This window comes from Hypomesus nipponensis, chromosome 4 (assembly GCF_054491055.1).
Source record: "Hypomesus nipponensis isolate SF chromosome 4, ASM5449105v1, whole genome shotgun sequence".
Lineage (NCBI taxonomy): Eukaryota > Metazoa > Chordata > Actinopteri > Osmeriformes > Osmeridae > Hypomesus > Hypomesus nipponensis.
Genome location: NC_140364.1, coordinates 3551019 through 3569868, shown reverse-complemented (window position 1 = coordinate 3569868; position 18850 = coordinate 3551019). Strand labels below are relative to the sequence as shown.

Genomic DNA, 18850 nt, shown 5'->3' with positions numbered 1-18850 from the left:
ACATCCTGCGGCCCAGCCTAACTCACCAGAACACCCGATACAGACACCCTGTCCCCGTGGAGCTAAGAGTAGCTATATGTCTCTGGAGGTTGGCAACTACCTTGGAATTCAGATCCCTCTCTCACTTGTTTCGTGTCAGCCTATCCACTGCCTGCATCATTACACAAGAGGTTGTGACAGCCATAAATAAAGTAATGAAACCACAATACATCAAAACACCATCTGCTGCGGAGTTTAGGATAATAGTGCAGGGATACCGCGATAGATGGGGGTTCCCGCAGGTGGCCGGGGCAATAGATGGGACACACATTGGCACCCTGGCTCCAGCTGATGATCCTGCTGACTACTATAACCGGAAAGGTTTCTATTCAGTTATCCTGCAAGGTGAAGTGGACCACAAGGTGAAATTTTTGGGACATCAATGTGGGCTGGCCAGGCGAAGTCCATGATGCCCGAGTTTTGGCCAACTCCTCTCTGTATCAACAAGGACAAAATGGCACATTGTTACCGGGATGGACTGAGATTTTTGAAGAAGTGGATGTGCCTCTGGTCATTCTTGGTGATGCTGCTTACCCACTACTGCCGTGGCTTATGAAGCCATTTCCCGAGGGCAGAGGCATAACACCTGAGCAGACAAACTTTCGGCTTAGTCAAGCAAGAATGACGGTGCTTAAAAGGCAGATGGAGATGTCTTCTTAAAGATGTGACGCACACATTTCTCTGGTCCCCTACATTATCTCTGCATGTTGTGTTCTACACATTTTTGTTTGTGAAATCCACAGCAAACAATTCAATGTAGAACTTGAGGGAGATGAAGAACCTGGATATGTTGCAGATGATGAAGAAGATGAAGACACTGAGCTAGAGAATCAAAATCAGGCAAACCAGAGTCACCACACTAGGAATGCATTGTCTGCATATTTTGGAAGGTTGTAGATTTTCAGTGCCACCTTCATCAGCAATCACAATTTGCTGACATCAATACAATATTGTTAATGTGGGAGCGCTGCAATAGACCAGCAGACAAACTGACAGTGGATTTCGGATCTTAACATCTCTGACTGTCGTGGGCAGGCATACGACAATGAGAGCAACATGCAGGGTAAGCACCAGGGTGTACAGAGGAGAGTGCTAGACACAAACAAGAAGGCCCTGTATGTGCCATGTGGGAGTCGCAGTTTAAATTTGGTTATTTGTGATGCGGCACAGTCATCTAAATAGTCTGTGAACTTTTTTTTGTGTCCTCCAGAGATTGTACAACTTGTTCAGCTCCTCTGTGCGACGGTGGAAGATTATGCCGGAACATGTACAGATGATGACTGTCAACCAGATGGGAGTGCAGAGTGGACAGTGTGAAAGCTCTCCGGTACCAAATGCCTCAGATGTGGAAGCCTTGGAGGCACTCGTTGACCATGCCGTGGCCAAAAGACCTACAGATTCTGAGACTGTGTCCAAGTGTGAAGCACTTTTGAAAGACATGCAGACCTGGAGTTTTCTTTTAAGTGTTGTTGTTTGGTATAACGTTCTGTACCAAATAAATCACATCAGCAAACTCTTTCAGAGTCCAAAAATGTCAATAGAGACCCTGAAAAGAGAAACAGATGGACTCGGAGAAAGTCTGCAAGAGTACAGAGAAACCAGCGCAGATAGATGCCAGGGAGATGGCAGAGGAATTAAAAGTTGAGATGACACTCCCTAAACAGAGACGGCGAACAACTACTCGAAGATGCCTGTATGAAGGAAGAGAGGAGACAAAGTTCACCCCTGAAGAGAAACTTACACACACACCAACAAATCTATTGGATTTAATGTATGTTATCAATTGGTGGTGATACAGAACTGTATGTAATTTGGGTCAATGTTCTGTAGTGTTCGTGTTATTTATTGGTATATGGCATATTTTTATATATACTGTATATATCACAGTATATACGTATATATCACATCCATTGTGTACATCCTACAGAGCCAGGGCCGTCTCGGGTAGAAGGAGGAAGTGTGGAAGCACAGGAAGAAGGGAAAGAAAGTTACAGTTATGACGAGGAGGAGAGATGCATGGTGGAAGAAGTCATAAGTCATAAAAAGGATGTTCACCCAGGTTTGTGGCCAGCAGATTTGACTGAGAGGGACAGGGAAGCTTCTGAGAGGGCACTGGTCAGCAGAGGTGATGATGATGTACACATGCAGACTTGCATGTACAAATCACCAGCAGTAAATATTGTGCTAGTAATAGTATTGAACTACAAGAAGCAAGACAGTTTCAAGCCTTTAATTAGAGTTATGTAAAGCTGTTGATGGGACAGTTATATGGAGCTAGAAAGCTGACAAAAGTATTTGAATATGAAAGATCTGGAATATTTGTGTGTCGAATTTTATAAAACTGAAATATTTTGCTGTTGAATATATAATATCTGAATTATTTGTATGCCGAATTGCTTATGCTTGACCATCCAAAATTGGCTATTAGCAATACAGTAGCTAGCTTGCGTGACTTGATTCAACCTGGATTTTCTGTGTGGGTATTATAATTAAGAGACACAATTGAAGTTCATGATTTTATATCAGGCTGGATGTTGATGCCATCAAGCTCTTAAAAGAACTCCAACACAGAAAAGAAAACAACGGAACATAGATATATAGGCTTTGCCAGTTGTTCCACGTCTTCCATCGGTCTCCGCCGCCCTCCAACTCTGTCTCAACTCACTTGGTTACAGATTTTGGCAGAGGAGAAGACACAAGTTTTTACAAGTTTTTAAGCACTAGATTGTCACATGTCTAGCTTCGGTCGTTCTGAAATCGTCTACTTTTCCCTGTGAAAGCAAGCTGTTTCATCTTTGGCCTAGTTCAGACAAAATCTTAATTTCCGCGATATGAATTTCAGCAATCTGAATTTAAAGAATCTGAATTCCTGCAATCTGAATTGTAAAAATTTGTATTTTTGGATCAAAATAATTCAGTTTTATTAAATCTGGCATACAAATAATTCAGATATTATATATTCAACAGCAAAATATTTCAGTTTTATGAAATTCCACACACAAATATTTCAGATCTTTCATATAAAAATTCTTATACTTTTGTCAGCTTTCTAGCTCCGATCAGTTAGGTCTTTGATTTGTTGTGACAACAGGCACAAATCCACAATCTCCTCTTCTCTGGGTTTTCTTTATCAGACGAAATTCTAAAGAAATACAGCCCAAGCTTGTGTCCTCTTTGATTACTGCATCCAATACAACAACAACTATCAGCATTTTGGCAACACAAAAACAACAAACTCAAAGAAAATGTATGATGTATGAAAAATGTTTTTTTTGCCCTCCAAGGGGGCTTGCCCCTTCGAACGTGACATCACATGAAAACTACAAATAGGCACATTTTCGGGTGGGACACATGCAGCATCACCCCCCCCCCCCCCCCGTTCCTTTGCTAATGGAGTTCATAACAGTATAATATGAATATCTATGATCAGCTTCAATAGTAGTTGCTTTCTAAAACTAAAACTAAAAAATGCTCAGTGAACAAAAGTTCAGTTTTGCATTTGTTGACGCTTGGAACTGTCCCTTGTGATTACATGAGAGCAGAACGTTTGTCCATATTCACTAGAGCAAGATAGTCATATAAATGGCAAATCTGGTTCTCATATTGAAGTGGGAAGTTGTCAGATACCCAGCAGATAAAATTAGCTCGAGGTTGACAACTGACAGTTTGATTACCCGCTAGACTAGCTAGACAAATCTCTTTCGACCTTCGTCCAGCTCTATTGTCCCAAAACAAGCTTAGCTATCTGCATATCTCTTTAAGGGTGTATTTAAATATGAATATGTTCACATAGGAGGATCTAATTTGGTATAGAGGCGATATAAGATGTATCAATATTGGAGAGTTACTTACTTTTGTTGCTGCAGCAAACCGTCTTCAGAAAATATACGGTGAAAATGTTCTCATCTCGAGAGTGGACGATAATGGGGCCCCTGTGGTGTTGGTCGGCCTGATCCCTGGACACTGGCAAAAGTTGACACTGAACAAGCCAAATGTGGCTGCACAATAGAATCTGAATTGAGTTTGTCTTCCATATCCAATTTATTTAAACTATAATTTTATAGAATGTTTAAACAAATAAAGAAATGCTAATTATAGAGATCTCAAAAAAATACATGTGGGACAAAGAGTATGATAGTATGGGACAATGTGGGACACGATGCTGAAAGGTCAACCCCCCCTCCCCATCTTCTCTTTCTCATGTCTTCTCCACCGATCTCCCCTCTCTCTACTCTCCTCTTCTACAGTCTGTTTGTCTTAGTCAACAAAAACAGGGTTGAGTATGAAAGGCCCAGATGGCAATAGACAAGGCCATTGAGGAGTTTGAACAAAATGGCTGCTGGCTCCAGAAAAAGAGTTGTTTGGAAAGCATTGCAGAACGGGAGGAAGTACACCCTGATGAACATAACGAACAACATGATGTTCCTGAATGTAGCACCAACGCCACAGATTGAGGAGGTATTACAGCTGCAATGGAAGCTCCCAAAATAGGCCCAGCACAAATTAGAAAGATGTACCAAAGCCTGAACCAGACACAAGCCTGTGTATTCTATACAGTCCGAGACAGGTGCACAAAACACGTTTGTGGCTAAAGTCCCGATCAGTTTTTCTACTTTGTAACTGGCGGCAAATCACACCTTATCAAGTGCATCCACACAGACACGTCAAAGATACTCTGCAAACATCCCCCGAGTCTGTGAGGGGCAGTGACATGTTCTGTTGGAGAGTGACATGTTCTGTTGGCTGCTTTTACTGGCACCGCAGCCTTCAACATTTCAGGCAAAACTCTGCATTCTATCCTCACACTACCGAGATCTCTAAAGCCTCCGTACCAGGGACTTGGAAATTGCTGAGATGAAGTGAGGGCAACACTCAAACACAGAGATAATCATCATTGATGCGGTGTCAATGGTTTCAAAATCTCTTTTTGCATATATTAAACACACTAATAATAATAAGTATGTATGATTACAGGACATTTTATATTACAATCTTCCTATCTGTGATAAGGGTCGTGATATGAAAATATAGTCTGTTCTTTAAGTGATACTTTAACTGGATCAGGTTAATGACTAGCTACAGTAACTGAAGCACAGATCGACCCCTGACCTTCGCGTCTGGCCCCTGACCTCCCAGTCTGACCCCCTGACCTTCCAGACTGACCCCATGACTTCCCAGGGTAACAGCTGACCTCCCAGGTTGACCCCTGACCTTGCTGCAGAGTGCCGCTCCTCCCAGGCTGAAGCTGAGCAGCTCCCTGGTGACGGCCAGGCTGCCCTTGGCCGCGGCGATGTGCGTGCAGGTGGCGCCCTCCAAGTTAGCCAGCGTCGCTAGCTCGGGCCGTTGCCGTAGGAACAGCTGCACCACCTCTGAGTGGTCACTCTCGGCTGCCAGGTGGAGGGGGGTCTGACCTAGCTGCACACACGCACGCATGATCGCACACAGGCACATGAACACACACGACCGCCAAAAACATATACACAGGTGGATGAACATACACACACAACCAAACGCGGGAGACTCACGGCCTCATGATGTCAGAGACTCACTATGTCGGATGAGAACACACACACACAGCTTAACGGAGGAGACTCACTATGTCCGAGGCTGTGATGTCCGCTCCCAGCTGCAGCAGCCTGGAACACACTTCCAGATGACCACACACTGCTGCTAGGTGAAGGGGGGTCTGCTTGCTCTGGAATAGGGAGGGAGACATCAGAGAGGGGGGAGAAAGAGAGAGGGTGGAAAAGAGAGAGGGAGGGAGGGAGAGAGAAAGACCCATGCCAGTGACAACTACACTGACCAATGACAGCGCGTCGATGCTGGCCTGGTGCTTTGTGACCAATAGGGAGACAAGGTGGGCGGAGCCGCTCTGAGCGCCCAGGTGAAGGGGGGTGAGGCCCAGCTTGGTCTTGGCGTTCACAAATGCATTGTGGGATAGCAGGACGTCTACGATGTCCACATGACCTCGCTGAGACGCCAAGTGCAATGCAGACCTCCCCTCCTACACACACATACACACCACACACACAAGCACATACACACAACGCCAGCTAATCATCACCTAATCGTATACACATTGTGTCACACATTCAATAACTGACACACATCCTAACACGGTCCAGTGAGAGAGCAGCAGGGGTTTGTCAGGACCTGGTCGAAGACGTCCACTCTGGCCTGGTGTTGCAGCAGGGTCTTCACCACCGTCAGGTGACCTTGTTCTGCAGCCAATAGCAGGGGAGACCAGCCCTTCTGGACACACACACAGTTGAGAGTTGTATAACCTGTATATATTGTGATTTTACTTGAGTCTAATATTGTTTTCTTGCACTAACTGTATCTTTGTTTTAATGTCTCGTGTGGACTTGATCCTATCGCTGTCCCTTGGCCAGGACATTGTAAATGAGAATTAAATAGACTACTAAATGGACTTCTCTGGTTGAATAAAGGTGTAAATAGATGGATAAAGGTCCTGCGTACCTTGTAGTGTTTGTTGACGGCCCCCTGCTGGAGGGAGGGTGGGACAAGGCTCAGCATCACCAGCAGGGTGGCGGTGTCGCCCTGTCGAGCACAGTAGTGGAGCGGAGTCTCCTCGGTCTGAGACACACACACACACACACTCCTTGGTTCAGGGGACACAGCACACGCATACAAACATACAGAAACACACACACCCATACATGCCTCCCATGTACACTCACCTCTGTAGTGACAGCCGTGATGTCAGCCTCATACTCCATCAGGGTTCTGATGATGCGTACATCCTGCCTTTCCTCCTCTCCCTCCTCCTCCTCTCCTGCCTGATCCCTGAGCCCCGAAGCCACAGCCAGGTGCAGACATGCCTCTCCTCTCTGGCAGGACAGGGAGACAGGAGGGACAAACAGAGCACAGAAATAATAATGTCCTGATCAGACCGTTCTTCTCTTTCTGTTAAATAGTGATTATCCATGAGGAGAAAACCTTACACACATACTCACACACTCACACATTCACACACACGACACACTCGCACACGTATACATACACACACAGAGTCACTTTAACAACTAACTACGTACTCGACACCACTTCCAGAGTGGGTGTGATTGTATGCCTGAAGGAAGCCATCTCATTATACGTGTATCCCATGATGCCTTTGTGTATATCCCTATTATTATACATCTCATATGATGCCTCACTATATATACCATAATGCATCAGGGTATATCCAAAAATGCCTCAGTAATGCCATCATGCATCAGTGTATATTCCATCATGCATCAGTGTTTCCTGCCCACCGTGTTCTCCTGGCGAACGCAGCGACACGCCTCCTCTCGGCTCCTCTGATTGGTCAGATGGAGGAGCAGCTCCTCCACCACGTGGGCGTGCCGGTGACGCACCGCCACATGGAGAGGACTCTCCCCTGCCTGCACACACACACACACACACCGTAAATGATAAAGCGTCATTATCTTCCTTCCGCCGTGCTGTGCTGTTCCCTCCTCCCCCCTCCTCTGTCAGGCTGTTACCTTTGACCTCCAGGTGGGGTCTCCCCCCTCCTCTAGCAGGGCTCTCAGCATCTTCACACCTCCGTGTCGAGCTGCCACATGCACCGCTGTCTCTCCGTCCTGGAGAAGGGGGGCATGTGAGTGGGATTCATATTGTGCATGTGTGTGTTTAAGAGTGAATGTGTGTGTGTGTGTGTGTGTGAGTGTGTCCTGACCTGCTGCTCAGCGTTGACCTCTGCCCCGCTCTTCAGCAGCATCTCTGCCACCCTCTCGCCCTCTCTCACCCGCGCCGCCATGTGGAGAGGACTCTCCCCAGACTGGTGTGTGTGGGGGTGGGGGGGGTGACAACCAAGTAGAGCACAGAAGTAAAAAGACAGATCACCAGAACAGACCCTAGTACAAACCCCACCACGGTACAGACCCGAGTACAGATCCCAGTACGGCCTCTGACCTGTCCTCCATGCAGCTGGACGCAGGCTCCGTGTCCCAGCAGCACTTGCACCACCTGGGGCCTGCAGCTCTGCACAGCCAAGTGCAGCGCCGAGAGGCCCCGACGAGTACGGCTGTCCAACATCGCCCCCTTCTGGAGGAGAGCACGCACCACAGCCGCGTGGCCACGCCGGGAGGCCGCATGGAGACACACTTCCCCTGACTGGAGGGGCCAGGGGGTTTGGAATGAGGGGGGAGAGAAGGGGAGAGGGACAGGGAAAGGGAGAAAGGGAAAGAAGAGACAAAAAGGGAGATAAAGAGAAAAGAGGGAGGGAGGGATAGGGAAAGAGAGGGTGGGGAGACAGAGAGAAAGAAAGAAAGACCCATGCCAGTGACAACTACACTGACCAATGAGAAGCAGACTGCTTAAACTTGTTTTGATGATCTTCAGAGGGAGTAGGGACATACTGAGCATGTGCAGTAGCAACAGCAGTACCTTACTGAGCATGTGCAGTAGCGACAGCAGTACCTTGTTGGGCATGTGCAGTGGCACCCCCTTCCTGAGCAGGGCTAGTGCAGTGTCAGGGTGACCCCACTGGGAGGCGATGTGGAGGAGCGTGCTGCCATCCTGAACCAGGAGGAGAAGAGAGGGAGAGCTTCAGGCAGTGTGTGTGTGTGTTTATGTGGATGTGTGTGTGGATGTGGATGAATGTGTGTGTGGTACCTTGGTCCTGGCCAGTACGTTGGACTTGAACTTCTCCGTGAGGATCTCCACCACGTGGGCGTGTCCTCTCTCTACGGCAATGTGCAGAGGGGAGCGCTCCATCTGGGGGGGGGGGGGGGAAGGGGGGCTCAGGTGTGTAGGTGTATTGAATGGAGATATGTGAGTATGGAATGTGTGTGTGGGAGGGTGGTAAGTGTGTGTGAATGAATGTATGTGTATAGCAGCATTTCCGTGTTTCCAACCCAAGAAGCTTCCCCAGAAAGCTATTCCAGGGGGTGTATTGTGAAAAGTTCCAGAGAGGCCCGCCCACGGAGAAGGGACTTACAATGGTTCCTGCGTTTTACCCCCCCTGAACTCAATTTAGACCCTAGTTCCAAGGGAAGGTGTCTGCGGAGAGTGCGAGTGTTTGCGAGTGTACTGCCTCTGTGTGTATATGCGTGTAGGCTGTGTGTATAGGTTTGTGTGGGAGAGTGTGCGTTCATATGTGTATGTGTGTACCTGGTCAGTGATATTGGGGTTGGCCTTGTGGTGGTACAGAAGCTTCAGCAGTATCTCATCACCCTCAAACGCAGCGATATGGAGAGGAGTCTGACCTTCACCCTGCCCCACACACACATAGACGTACACATACACAAACACGTACACACACATGTTACACACTGAACTTGGCTGTCCTGCAATGCGTGATGGTGTTGCTACAAATGTTAGCCGAGCTAACATTGGGGGAGGTAGAATGCTTAGAATGCGGACGTTTTGAAGACTGCGAACAACAGAAATGATCTATGGTTTGGTTTACTATGACAATCGGATTGGTGTTCAATGTCCACTCTTTTTATGATTCGGATTATTTGGACTTTGATTTAGCTGAGCCATTTGTAATGGTAATATTCAAGTTGACATGATTGAATAATGTTAGATGGAACCATTTGATTCGCGTTAGAAATGTGTCAGTACGTTATGTGACCTGCAATAAGCAAAACTATTCAGGAGGTTTGTACTGTCCTGTCGCCAGATATTCGGCTTTTGTGTAAAAATAAATACTGATCCTGTAAACAAATGACACCTAACTACAAAATGAGTAGGGAAAAAAGCAATATAATCTAAACCACTGAAAGACTACAGCTCATTCAAAATGTTGCATTAGATTACTACTAGATTATTAACCAAAACTAAAAGGAGAGAACACATTAGTCCTGTCCTAGGTACTTTACACTGGCTCCCTGTTACCTTCAGAATTGACTTTAAGGTCCTATTCCTCACATACAAAGCTCTACACGGACAAGGACCTAGCTACATTGCTAACTCTCTTATAAACTACACACCAGCTAGAACACTGCGATCATCAAATGCAGGCCTATTAGAGGTCACCAGAAGCAGTCATAAGAAGATTGGTGATGCAGCCTTTGTCATTTACGCCCCAAAACTATGGAACAAATTACCCATAAATATTAGGGAAGCAAACCCTCTAGACATTTTTAAAAGACAGCTTAAAACCTACCTTTTTACCAAAGCATTTAACTAATTTTATCTCAGAAGGGTTTTACTACTTTTATTAGTTATATTGTTGTTTTTATAGATTTGCTATTTTAATTATTACTTTTATCACTTGTATTATTGTTTTAATTGATTTTATGTAAAGCACCTTGAGCTGCAATTCTTGTATGAAATGTGCTATATAAATAAAGTCTTCTTATTATTATTAATCTGTTTCAACACGGCAGTCAGATTAAGAGGGTAAGATCTGCACACACACATCTGGGGGAGAGGGAGAGGTCAGTACACACACACACATGCTCTTACGTTCTGTGTGTTGACTTGCGCTCCATGGTCCAGTAGAACCTTGGCCATCTCTAAGTCCTTTCTCCTAATACACACATGAAGAGCAGAATCTCCACCGACCTGCACACACACACACACACACAGCATAGACACATACACACCACACACACACACACATCATATACACACATCTGTATACACTGATGCATGATGGGCATTATTGAGGCATTATTGGATATACCCTGATGCATTAGGGTACATAGAGGGAGGCATTATATGGGATATTTGATGGGATATACACAAGGGCATCATGGGATGCATGTATATTGAGATGGCTTCCTTCAGGCATAGAATCACACCCACTCATGAAGTGATGTCAAGTCTGTAGTTAACTGTGCCTGTGTGTGTGTGTGTGTGTCTGTGTGTGTGTGTGTGTGTGTGTGTATACAGCTCCAGAAAAGGTTGAGAGACCACTGCACCTTTTTCTTTCCTTTACAAATAATTAGATAAGGAAAGTTTTGAGTGAGGAACAAATGGGTTCAACTTGCACTGGCCTCTTAAATTGAACCCTTCTGTTCCTCACTCTCAATTTTCCTTCTCAACGTTTTGGTGGGGTGTTCTTTTAATTTTTCTGAAGCTGTATGTATTATGTGTACGTATGTATGTTTGTGTGTGTGTATCTTACCCGTGTCTGAGATCCAAGCTGGGCCTCTGGCAGGGTTCCAAGCAGCTCCTTGACTCCTCCCACATTCCCTGCCTCCACCGCTAGGAGGAGAGCAATGCTGCCATCCTGGAATCAGACACACACACACACACACGAACACACACACACCAACACACATACACATGAATACGTATACACACACATGCACACACATACACACAGAGACACATATAAACATACACATATATACACACACAGAGAGGTGAAAGAGGAGAGGAGTAGAGGAGAGGGGTGAAGGAGGAGAGTGGAGGTGGAGGAGAGGAGGGAGGAGCAGAGGGGTGAAGGAGGAGACGGGGAGAGCAGGAGAGGAGGGAGGAGCAGAGGGGTGAAGGAGGAGACGGGGAGAGGAGGAGAGGAGGGAGGAGCAGAGGGGTGAAGGAGGAGAGGGGGAGAGCAGGAGAGGAGGGAGGAGCAGAGGGGTGAAGGAGGAGAGGGGGAGAGCAGGAGAGGAGGGAGGAGCAGAGGGGTGAAGGAGGAGAGGGGGAGAGCAGGAGAGGAGGGAGGAGCAGAGGGGTGAAGGAGGAGAAGGGGAGCGGAGGAGGAGAGTGTACCTTGTCAGGGGTCAGACGTGCGTCTCTGTTGGAGGCTCGGAGGAGGGTCTGGAGGGGGGGTCTGGAGGGGGGGCACCTGGATGCAGCGTAGTGGAGAGGGAGCTGATGCCCGGGCTGGGAGAGAGAGAGAGAGAGAGAGAGAGAGAGAGAGAGAGAGAGAGAGAGAGAGAGAGAGAGAGAGAGGAAGGGAGAGAGGGAGAGAGGAGGGGGGAGAAAGAGAGAGATGGGGGTGGGGAGTGAAGGAGATGTAAAGAGAGAAGGGAATAGAAAAGAGAGAGAGGGCAAGGGACATACAGAGAGAGAAGGAAAAGAGGGGGGGTGAAGGGGATGAGAGAGGGAATGCGATCAAGAAAGAGAGAGCGTGTGAGGGAGATGGAGAGAAAAAAGAGGGGGGATAATGATGGATACTTTTCCAAGGCTAATGTTGGACGGTATTCTTATGGCACTCTGGCGCCAGTTTTCCCGCCACTGGTTGCCGTGGGAGATCTCACAGCTCTTGGTGACAGGCTAGCCAAGCCCCGCCCCTCTGGTGGTAACTTCCAATCAAACAGCAGGCAGGGGGGTCTCTCTTCTTCACAAGAAAAACTCACACTCAGAAAGAGAGAAAGACAGGATGAGAGAGACAGAGAAGGAGGGAGAAAGAGAAAGGGAGGAAGAAAGAGAGAGTGATAGAGAGAGGGAGAGAGAGTTAGGTGAGATGGAGAGACAGTGAGAGCGAGAGACAGTAAGCGAGAGAGAAATAGGGGGAGAGAGGGAGGGCGAGACAGAGAGGTATTACCCCTCCAGGTGTGTTGGGATCTGACTTCCTGACCAGAAGTTTGATGATGTCATCCTTGGCGTGGGCGGCGGCAACATGAAGGGCTGTCCTGCCATCCTATTGGACAGAAACTGATTGTGTCAGAGCCAAGAATCCAACAAGGACAAATCCCTAAGAGAGCACACACACATACACACACACAAGCAGATACACACACCGCAGACACACAGACAATGCCACATTCTTGCTGTGTCACCAAGGGTAACCCAAGCCATCAAACCTCCATTAGAAGGAGCTCTTACCCTCCAACTTTCTCCTCCCTTCTCTTCCCTTGTCTTCCCCTCTCTTCCTCTCTCTTCTCTTTTGAGAGAGAGAGAAAGAAAAGGAGAGCAGAGGAAGAAAGGGACAGAAATGGAAAGAGAGAGTGATAGGTTTGGTATACAGTGGCACGGTCTTTGTCTTACTGGGCTAAACTATCACATCTGGAAAGAGTTAGAACAGGATATTGATATCTCATACAGACACACACAGGCATGCACACACACTACTGGAAATACCACCTCTCAGTGGTATATTTATTACATTTACATTTAGTAATTTAGCAGACGCTCTTATCCAGAGTGACACAACGTCATTTAGCACGGCCGGGAATTGAACCAGCAACCACCCCTCACCCCTCTGATAGTAGTCCGACTCCCTAACCACTCAGCCATCTGACCAGTGCAGTCAGAAGTTATTACAACAAGAGGCTAAGTTCTGCTGGGCCTGAGCTGTGCAGATCCCAGAAAAGCAGGCTGTCACGGAGGTGGAGGTGAGAGGTGAGTCCTGGGGGGTGGAGGTGAGGGCTCAGGGGTGGAAGTGAGGGGTGAGGGGTGGAAGTGAGGGGTGAGGGGTGGAAGTGAGGGCTTGGGGTGGAGGTGAGGGCTCAGGGTGGAGGTGAGGGGAGGGGGGCGGAGGTGAGAGCTCGAGGGTGGAAGTGAGGGGTGAGGGGTGGAAGTGAAGGCTTGGGGTGGAGGTGAGGGCTCAGGGTGGAGGAGAGGGCTGGGAGGTGGAGGTGAGGGGTGATGGATGGAGGTGGGTGGGGGGTGGAGCTCTCAGCCCAGACTGGAACCACATTCCCTGGCTGCTCCCAGCCATCCTCAAGATCAGGGGCAGCTCTTTGGGGGAAACTTGAGCAGCTCTCCCTGGCGAGAGAATGGTCTGCACTGAACCTAGACAAGCTGACTCCCTGGCTGGCTGACAGGTTGACTTGCTGGCTTGTTGGCTTGTTGACTGGCTGACTGAATTGCTGACTGTCTTGCTTGTTGACTGGCTGTCTGACTGTCTGTCTGTCTGACTTACTGACTGGTTGTTGGCTTGTTGACAAGATGTCTGTCTAGCTCCTTGACATGTAGTTGGTTGACTGACTGAACACCTGTCTTATATGTCTGGCTGACTGACCTGTTGGGTTATAGATCGACTGAAAGCTGGAGTTTCTGGCATGGGGCTCCTGTTTGTGTGGTGTGTGTGTGAGAGAGAGAGAGAGAGAGAGAGAGAGAGAGAGAGAGAGAGAGAGAGAGAGAGAGAGAGAGAGAGAGAGAGAGAGAGAGAGAGAGAGAGAGAGAGAGAGAGAGAGAGAGAGAGAGAGAGAGAGAGAGAGAGAGAGAGAGAGAGAGAGAGAGAGAGAGAGAGAGAGAGAGAGAGAGAGAGAGAGTGAGTGTGTGTGTGTGGTGTCCTCATCTGGACACATGAATCAGCCCCACAGGCTCTGACCCAGCAGATGCAACCCTACACGGTCTGGGGATGCTGTGTGGTGAGCGACAAGAGACCTCAACACACACACACCCGAACCGCAAGGAGAACTAACTGTAAGTCACGCCATGGGTTTCCATGAAACGTCAGAGTGAGATGATGAAAGACACACACACATGCACACACACACATACACAAAGAGAGACAACAATAGACTGCAGATTCAGCACAGGGAGACACACACCCAAACCGAGAGGGAAGCATGAGCTCATATCGCACACACACACACTCACACACTCCAAAATACACACCGAAATTTGGACAACCACTGGCACACCGACAGAAAAAACGGTCCACGTACACACGCAGACACACATACACACGCAGACACACACACACACACGGAGGGTTCTGATACAGTGGCTGGGTGAGGGAGCGTGAGGTGTGTGAATCATAGTTTCCTGACAGGTCATTAACATTGGTTTGGGTTTGAGCAACCTGGACAGAGAATCTCCCAACACTGAGAAATCACTGGCAGGCTGGTTTACTGGTTTACCTTCCAGTCTTATCTCCTACCTCCTTATCTCCTCACCTTGCTCCTGTCTGCAGGGTTGACTCCCAGCTCCAGCAGTTTCTCCACCACCGCCAGACGGTTCTCTCTCACCGCCACCATGAGCACCGTCAGCCCTGACTCCTGATGCAGAGACAACACCCTCACGCCTGCTCGGAGGAGCCCTAGCCCCAACCCTCCACCCACACATGGCCCTCAGGGTTCTTAACCACCACCCACCCACCAACCAACCATTGCCTATAATGTTTTATACAAAATGATTGTTGAGTCTGTCCATGTATTTATTAATGATTTCCACAACTCAAGTGGGTCTTTGATATCGCAGAGTGCTAATATATTTACAAAACATTTCATACTGCATGTATTTCATTCCCCTCCGCCTGATGTGTCCCACCGTACCCTACCTCATCTACGGCGCTCAGCTCCGGGTCTCCACGGTCCAGACCTTTGATGCTCTGCTCCAGAGCGAGCCACTCTCCCCGCATGCACAGCTGCAGCAGCATCTTATCCAACCCCTCAAAAAGCTCCGTACACTTTATTTACAGATTGCCCATGTTTGATGAGGATAAATCATGATCGTTTTCTCAAAGTCCGTGAAAAGACGAAACCCTATCCCCGTGGCAGGTGGAATTGCGCAAGCAGCATTGCAAGCGTTACGATATATCTTAAACTTTAGGGTTTAGAACAGTAAGGAAAGCGCACCGTTAACTGCGCTCGCCCACCACGCTAGTTAAACTTTTCTAACTCCGCCTTTGTGGTCTTGATGCGTTGGAGTCCTCTATTCTCCAAAATGTCATTAGACTCTGTAACCAACTGCTGGTGCATGTTGTTCATGACGATCGAGGAAATTAGTGTGCCAGTTTGTTGATAGCTACATTTTTGATGTGTGAGATAAACATTTCCTCCTCATCAACATCATCAACATGTTTTTACACATGACAATAATAATGCATTTTATTGATAGGCTTATTTACCTATACCCTGTCCTCCTGACATGGAAGTTGTAAACTAGATTTTAGCATTTTAGAAACGCAAATTCTTTCCACGGACCATTATTCCAATGCGTAGTTGGGCATACAGTATTCAGTTAATTTCCTGTCTTCATATTTTTTACCAGTTTGATAGGCTAATGTTTGTGCATCAGTGCATTTTTGGGAGTAAAATATACCAAAATCAAACGCACGTATTCACCATGATGGCAATTTATTTAGTATAATATAATTTAATACAAAGATAACATAATTAATACTTAACCAAATTAGGAAAATGTTTGAAGAAGAGAAGGTATTTGACTCGACAGCATCCTTCAACGAGTTAGCTTTCTGTTTCTATGGAAACTGATTTGTGTCAACAATGAAGTCCGAGGTGATGAAGGCAGGTCTGCATTGTGTTTCATAGCAACTTCAACCAAGTGATTCTTTTTTAGTTGACAGTCAGAGGGATCACACAGCAACTCAGCTGGCATTTTTGTTTTCACTGAAATTGCTTTGCGTGCTAATAGCGGATGTCACTCATCGTGCCTGCTTTTAGTGTCGGAACGAAAAGATCTTTCATTTTGTATCACACGGAATTTGTGAGACCCAAGAGCAAAATCTATATCCAAACAAGCGTAACGTTAGCAACAGGAAGACAATAACACATGTGCATTAGTCTGTCTTACAGACGCGCAGACTATGTTTAAAAACACGTTTCAAAGTGGGTTTTTATCCATATTATATAGCATTGGAAGCAAACCTCTTCAGATATGGGATAAAAAGGTAAGATAACGCTACATCTTTAGCAATGTTACACAGTAATCTGCTGGATTCAACACGAGCTTGTTAGCTAGTACTGTAGCTAGTACGAATCAGCTTAGGTTTGCTACGATGTTGAAAATAGTATAGTATGTGCTCCTCATACATTGCGAACATGTATGTGTTACTGACACCCCCACACAGGATAGCTAGCGTTAGCTAACTTTAGCTAACATACAAATCGGTTTGACTAGCTTAATGCAAAGCCTTTGGTTAGCTAGCCAGCTGGCAAACAGTGTATTATGTTACATTTCAACAGGTCAGAAACGGCCACATCAAACGCATCACAGACAACGACATCCAGTCGCTTGTGCTGGAAGTGGAGGGAACCAATGTGAGGTAGGCTGCTCGTCTCGAGCTGGTGTTGACCTGCAGATCCTTCTGGATTCCAGGGCGTTTTGACTGATACTTTGATGGCATTTGATCTTGTGTATAATGACATGGTGGAGTATCATTTGAAATGAACTTGACTATAACTAGCGATTTCAAGGCTAGTCGACTACAACTAGCGATTTCAGGCTAGTCCCCCCTCACATCATCTAACCATGCCACCTCTCCTCCGTCCTCCACCCCTCCGTCCTCCACCCCTCTCCCCTTCTCTCCTCCACCCTTCTCCCCTTCTCTCCTCCACCCCTCTCCCCTTCTCTCCTCCACCCTTCTCCCCTCCACCCATCTCCCCTTCTCTCCTCCACCCCTATCTCCTCCACGCCTCCCCTTCTCTCCTCCACCCCTCCTCTTCTCCACCCCTCTCCCCTTTTCCCCTCCCTTCTCCTCTCTCAGCACCACCTACATCACCTGTCCAGCCGACCCCAAGAAGACCCTGGGCATCAAGCTGCCGTTCTTAGTCATGATCATCAAGAACCTGAAGAAGTACTTCACCTTCGAGGTCCAGGTATGTGTCCCCCCGCCCCTCCCCTGGACACTCCACCCGACAGGCCTGGAAACCTCCTCAAACAGATCCAAACCTTCCTGTCAGCATTCAAGCTCTTTATCACACGCGAGTGACACTGTTTTGAGACACCAGCCAATAACATGGATCTCTGAGCTTGCAGCCATACAATAATGCTCATCCGGCTGTCCGGAACCGGTTCCCTCCCGGATGAACATTCTCCGGTTCCTTCTCCCCAGGTCCTGGATGATAAGAACGTGCGGCGGCGCTTCCGAGCCAGCAACTACCAGAGCACCACCCGGGTCAAGCCCTTCATCTGCACCATGCCCATGAGGCTGGATGACGGCTGGAACCAGATCCAGTTCAACCTGTCTGACTTCACCCGCCGCGCCTACGGAACCAACTACATAGAGACCCTCCGTGTGCAGGTCAGACAGACAGGCTTAACCACACACTCTCTCTCTCTCTCTCTCTCTCTCTCTCTCTCACACACACGCACACTGTCTCTCTGTGACACTTCCACGCAGTCTCTCTCCTTCTCACACCCCACACTCACTCCCTCTCTCGCGCACACACTCTCTCTACCGCTCACGCACTCGGCCTCTCTCTTATACGCACACACGCACACCCCTTCACCCTCTCACGCACACTGCCACACACCAGATGGGAAGATAGGAGTGGTTCGTGTCTGTCTCCTTTCCTCAGATCCATGCTAACTGCCGCATCAGGAGGGTGTATTTCTCGGACAGACTGTACTCGGAGGATGAGCTGCCTGCAGAGTTCAAGCTGTACCTGCCTGTTCAGAACAAGGCCAAGGTGAGCCGCACACACACACACCCACACACACACCTCCCCTGCGCACACACCTCCGAGACGTACACACACCTCTCACCAAACCAAGACAACACTAAGAGCTACAGCCTCGTTGGTAATCTCATTCTCCCTCCCTCCCTCCCTCCCTCCCTCCCTCCCTCCCTCCCTCCCTCCCTCCCTCCCTCCCTCCCTCCCTCCCTCCCTCCCTCCCTCCCTCCCTCCCTCCCTCCCTCCCTCCCTCCCTCCCTCCCTCCCTCCCTCCCTCCCTCCCTCCCTCCCTCCCTCCCTCCCTCCCTCCTCTCTCTCTCTCTCTCTCTCTCTCTCCACAGCAATAGCAATGCAGACCCTTACCACTCTATTCCAGATGTGAAATTGTGTTGCAGATTCTATCAATTAAAAAATATGATGCATTTGTTGGATGTGTTGTTGTTGCTTTTCTTTGTTATTTTGGAACCATGTGTTTTTTTTTCTCCCAAATCTATATTTCTGTTTATTCTGCTCAATAAAACATTTTATACACACCTTGTGATCAGTGTCATGGTACAAGGATAAGTGATTGGTGC

General features: G+C 47.7%; 2 protein-coding genes across 2 annotated transcripts in view; one reads left to right on the top strand and one right to left on the bottom strand.

Annotated features, from left to right (window-relative positions):
• trpn1 (transient receptor potential cation channel, subfamily N, member 1) overlaps window positions 1-15995 on the bottom strand; it is a 39250-nt gene extending 23255 nt beyond the window's left edge. The window contains exons 1-19 of the mRNA XM_084695733.1: window positions 15197-15995; window positions 14814-14915; window positions 12512-12607; window positions 11734-11847; window positions 11144-11248; window positions 10480-10578; window positions 9178-9279; window positions 8680-8781; window positions 8485-8583; window positions 7978-8178; window positions 7742-7843; window positions 7548-7646; window positions 7317-7445; window positions 6741-6890; window positions 6520-6636; window positions 6193-6291; window positions 5843-6043; window positions 5636-5734; window positions 5251-5454 (exon numbers count right to left, since the gene is read on the bottom strand). Of these exons, the coding sequence (XP_084551859.1) occupies window positions 5251-5454; window positions 5636-5734; window positions 5843-6043; window positions 6193-6291; window positions 6520-6636; window positions 6741-6890; window positions 7317-7445; window positions 7548-7646; window positions 7742-7843; window positions 7978-8178; window positions 8485-8583; window positions 8680-8781; window positions 9178-9279; window positions 10480-10578; window positions 11144-11248; window positions 11734-11847; window positions 12512-12607; window positions 14814-14915; window positions 15197-15295 (2319 nt within the window). The 5' untranslated portion in view covers window positions 15296-15995. The remainder of the gene's footprint in view (window positions 1-5250; window positions 5455-5635; window positions 5735-5842; window positions 6044-6192; window positions 6292-6519; window positions 6637-6740; window positions 6891-7316; window positions 7446-7547; window positions 7647-7741; window positions 7844-7977; window positions 8179-8484; window positions 8584-8679; window positions 8782-9177; window positions 9280-10479; window positions 10579-11143; window positions 11249-11733; window positions 11848-12511; window positions 12608-14813; window positions 14916-15196) is intronic.
• Window positions 15996-16220: 225 nt separating this feature from the next.
• cfap20 (cilia and flagella associated protein 20) lies at window positions 16221-18809 on the top strand. Its single transcript, XM_084695742.1, has 6 exons — window positions 16221-16549; window positions 16845-16924; window positions 17366-17477; window positions 17714-17902; window positions 18180-18290; window positions 18617-18809. The coding sequence occupies exons 1-6, from the start codon at window positions 16466-16468 to the stop codon at window positions 18620-18622; spliced, it is 582 nt and encodes a 193-aa protein (XP_084551868.1). The 5' UTR covers window positions 16221-16465; the 3' UTR covers window positions 18623-18809.
• Window positions 18810-18850: the final 41 nt, after the last annotated feature.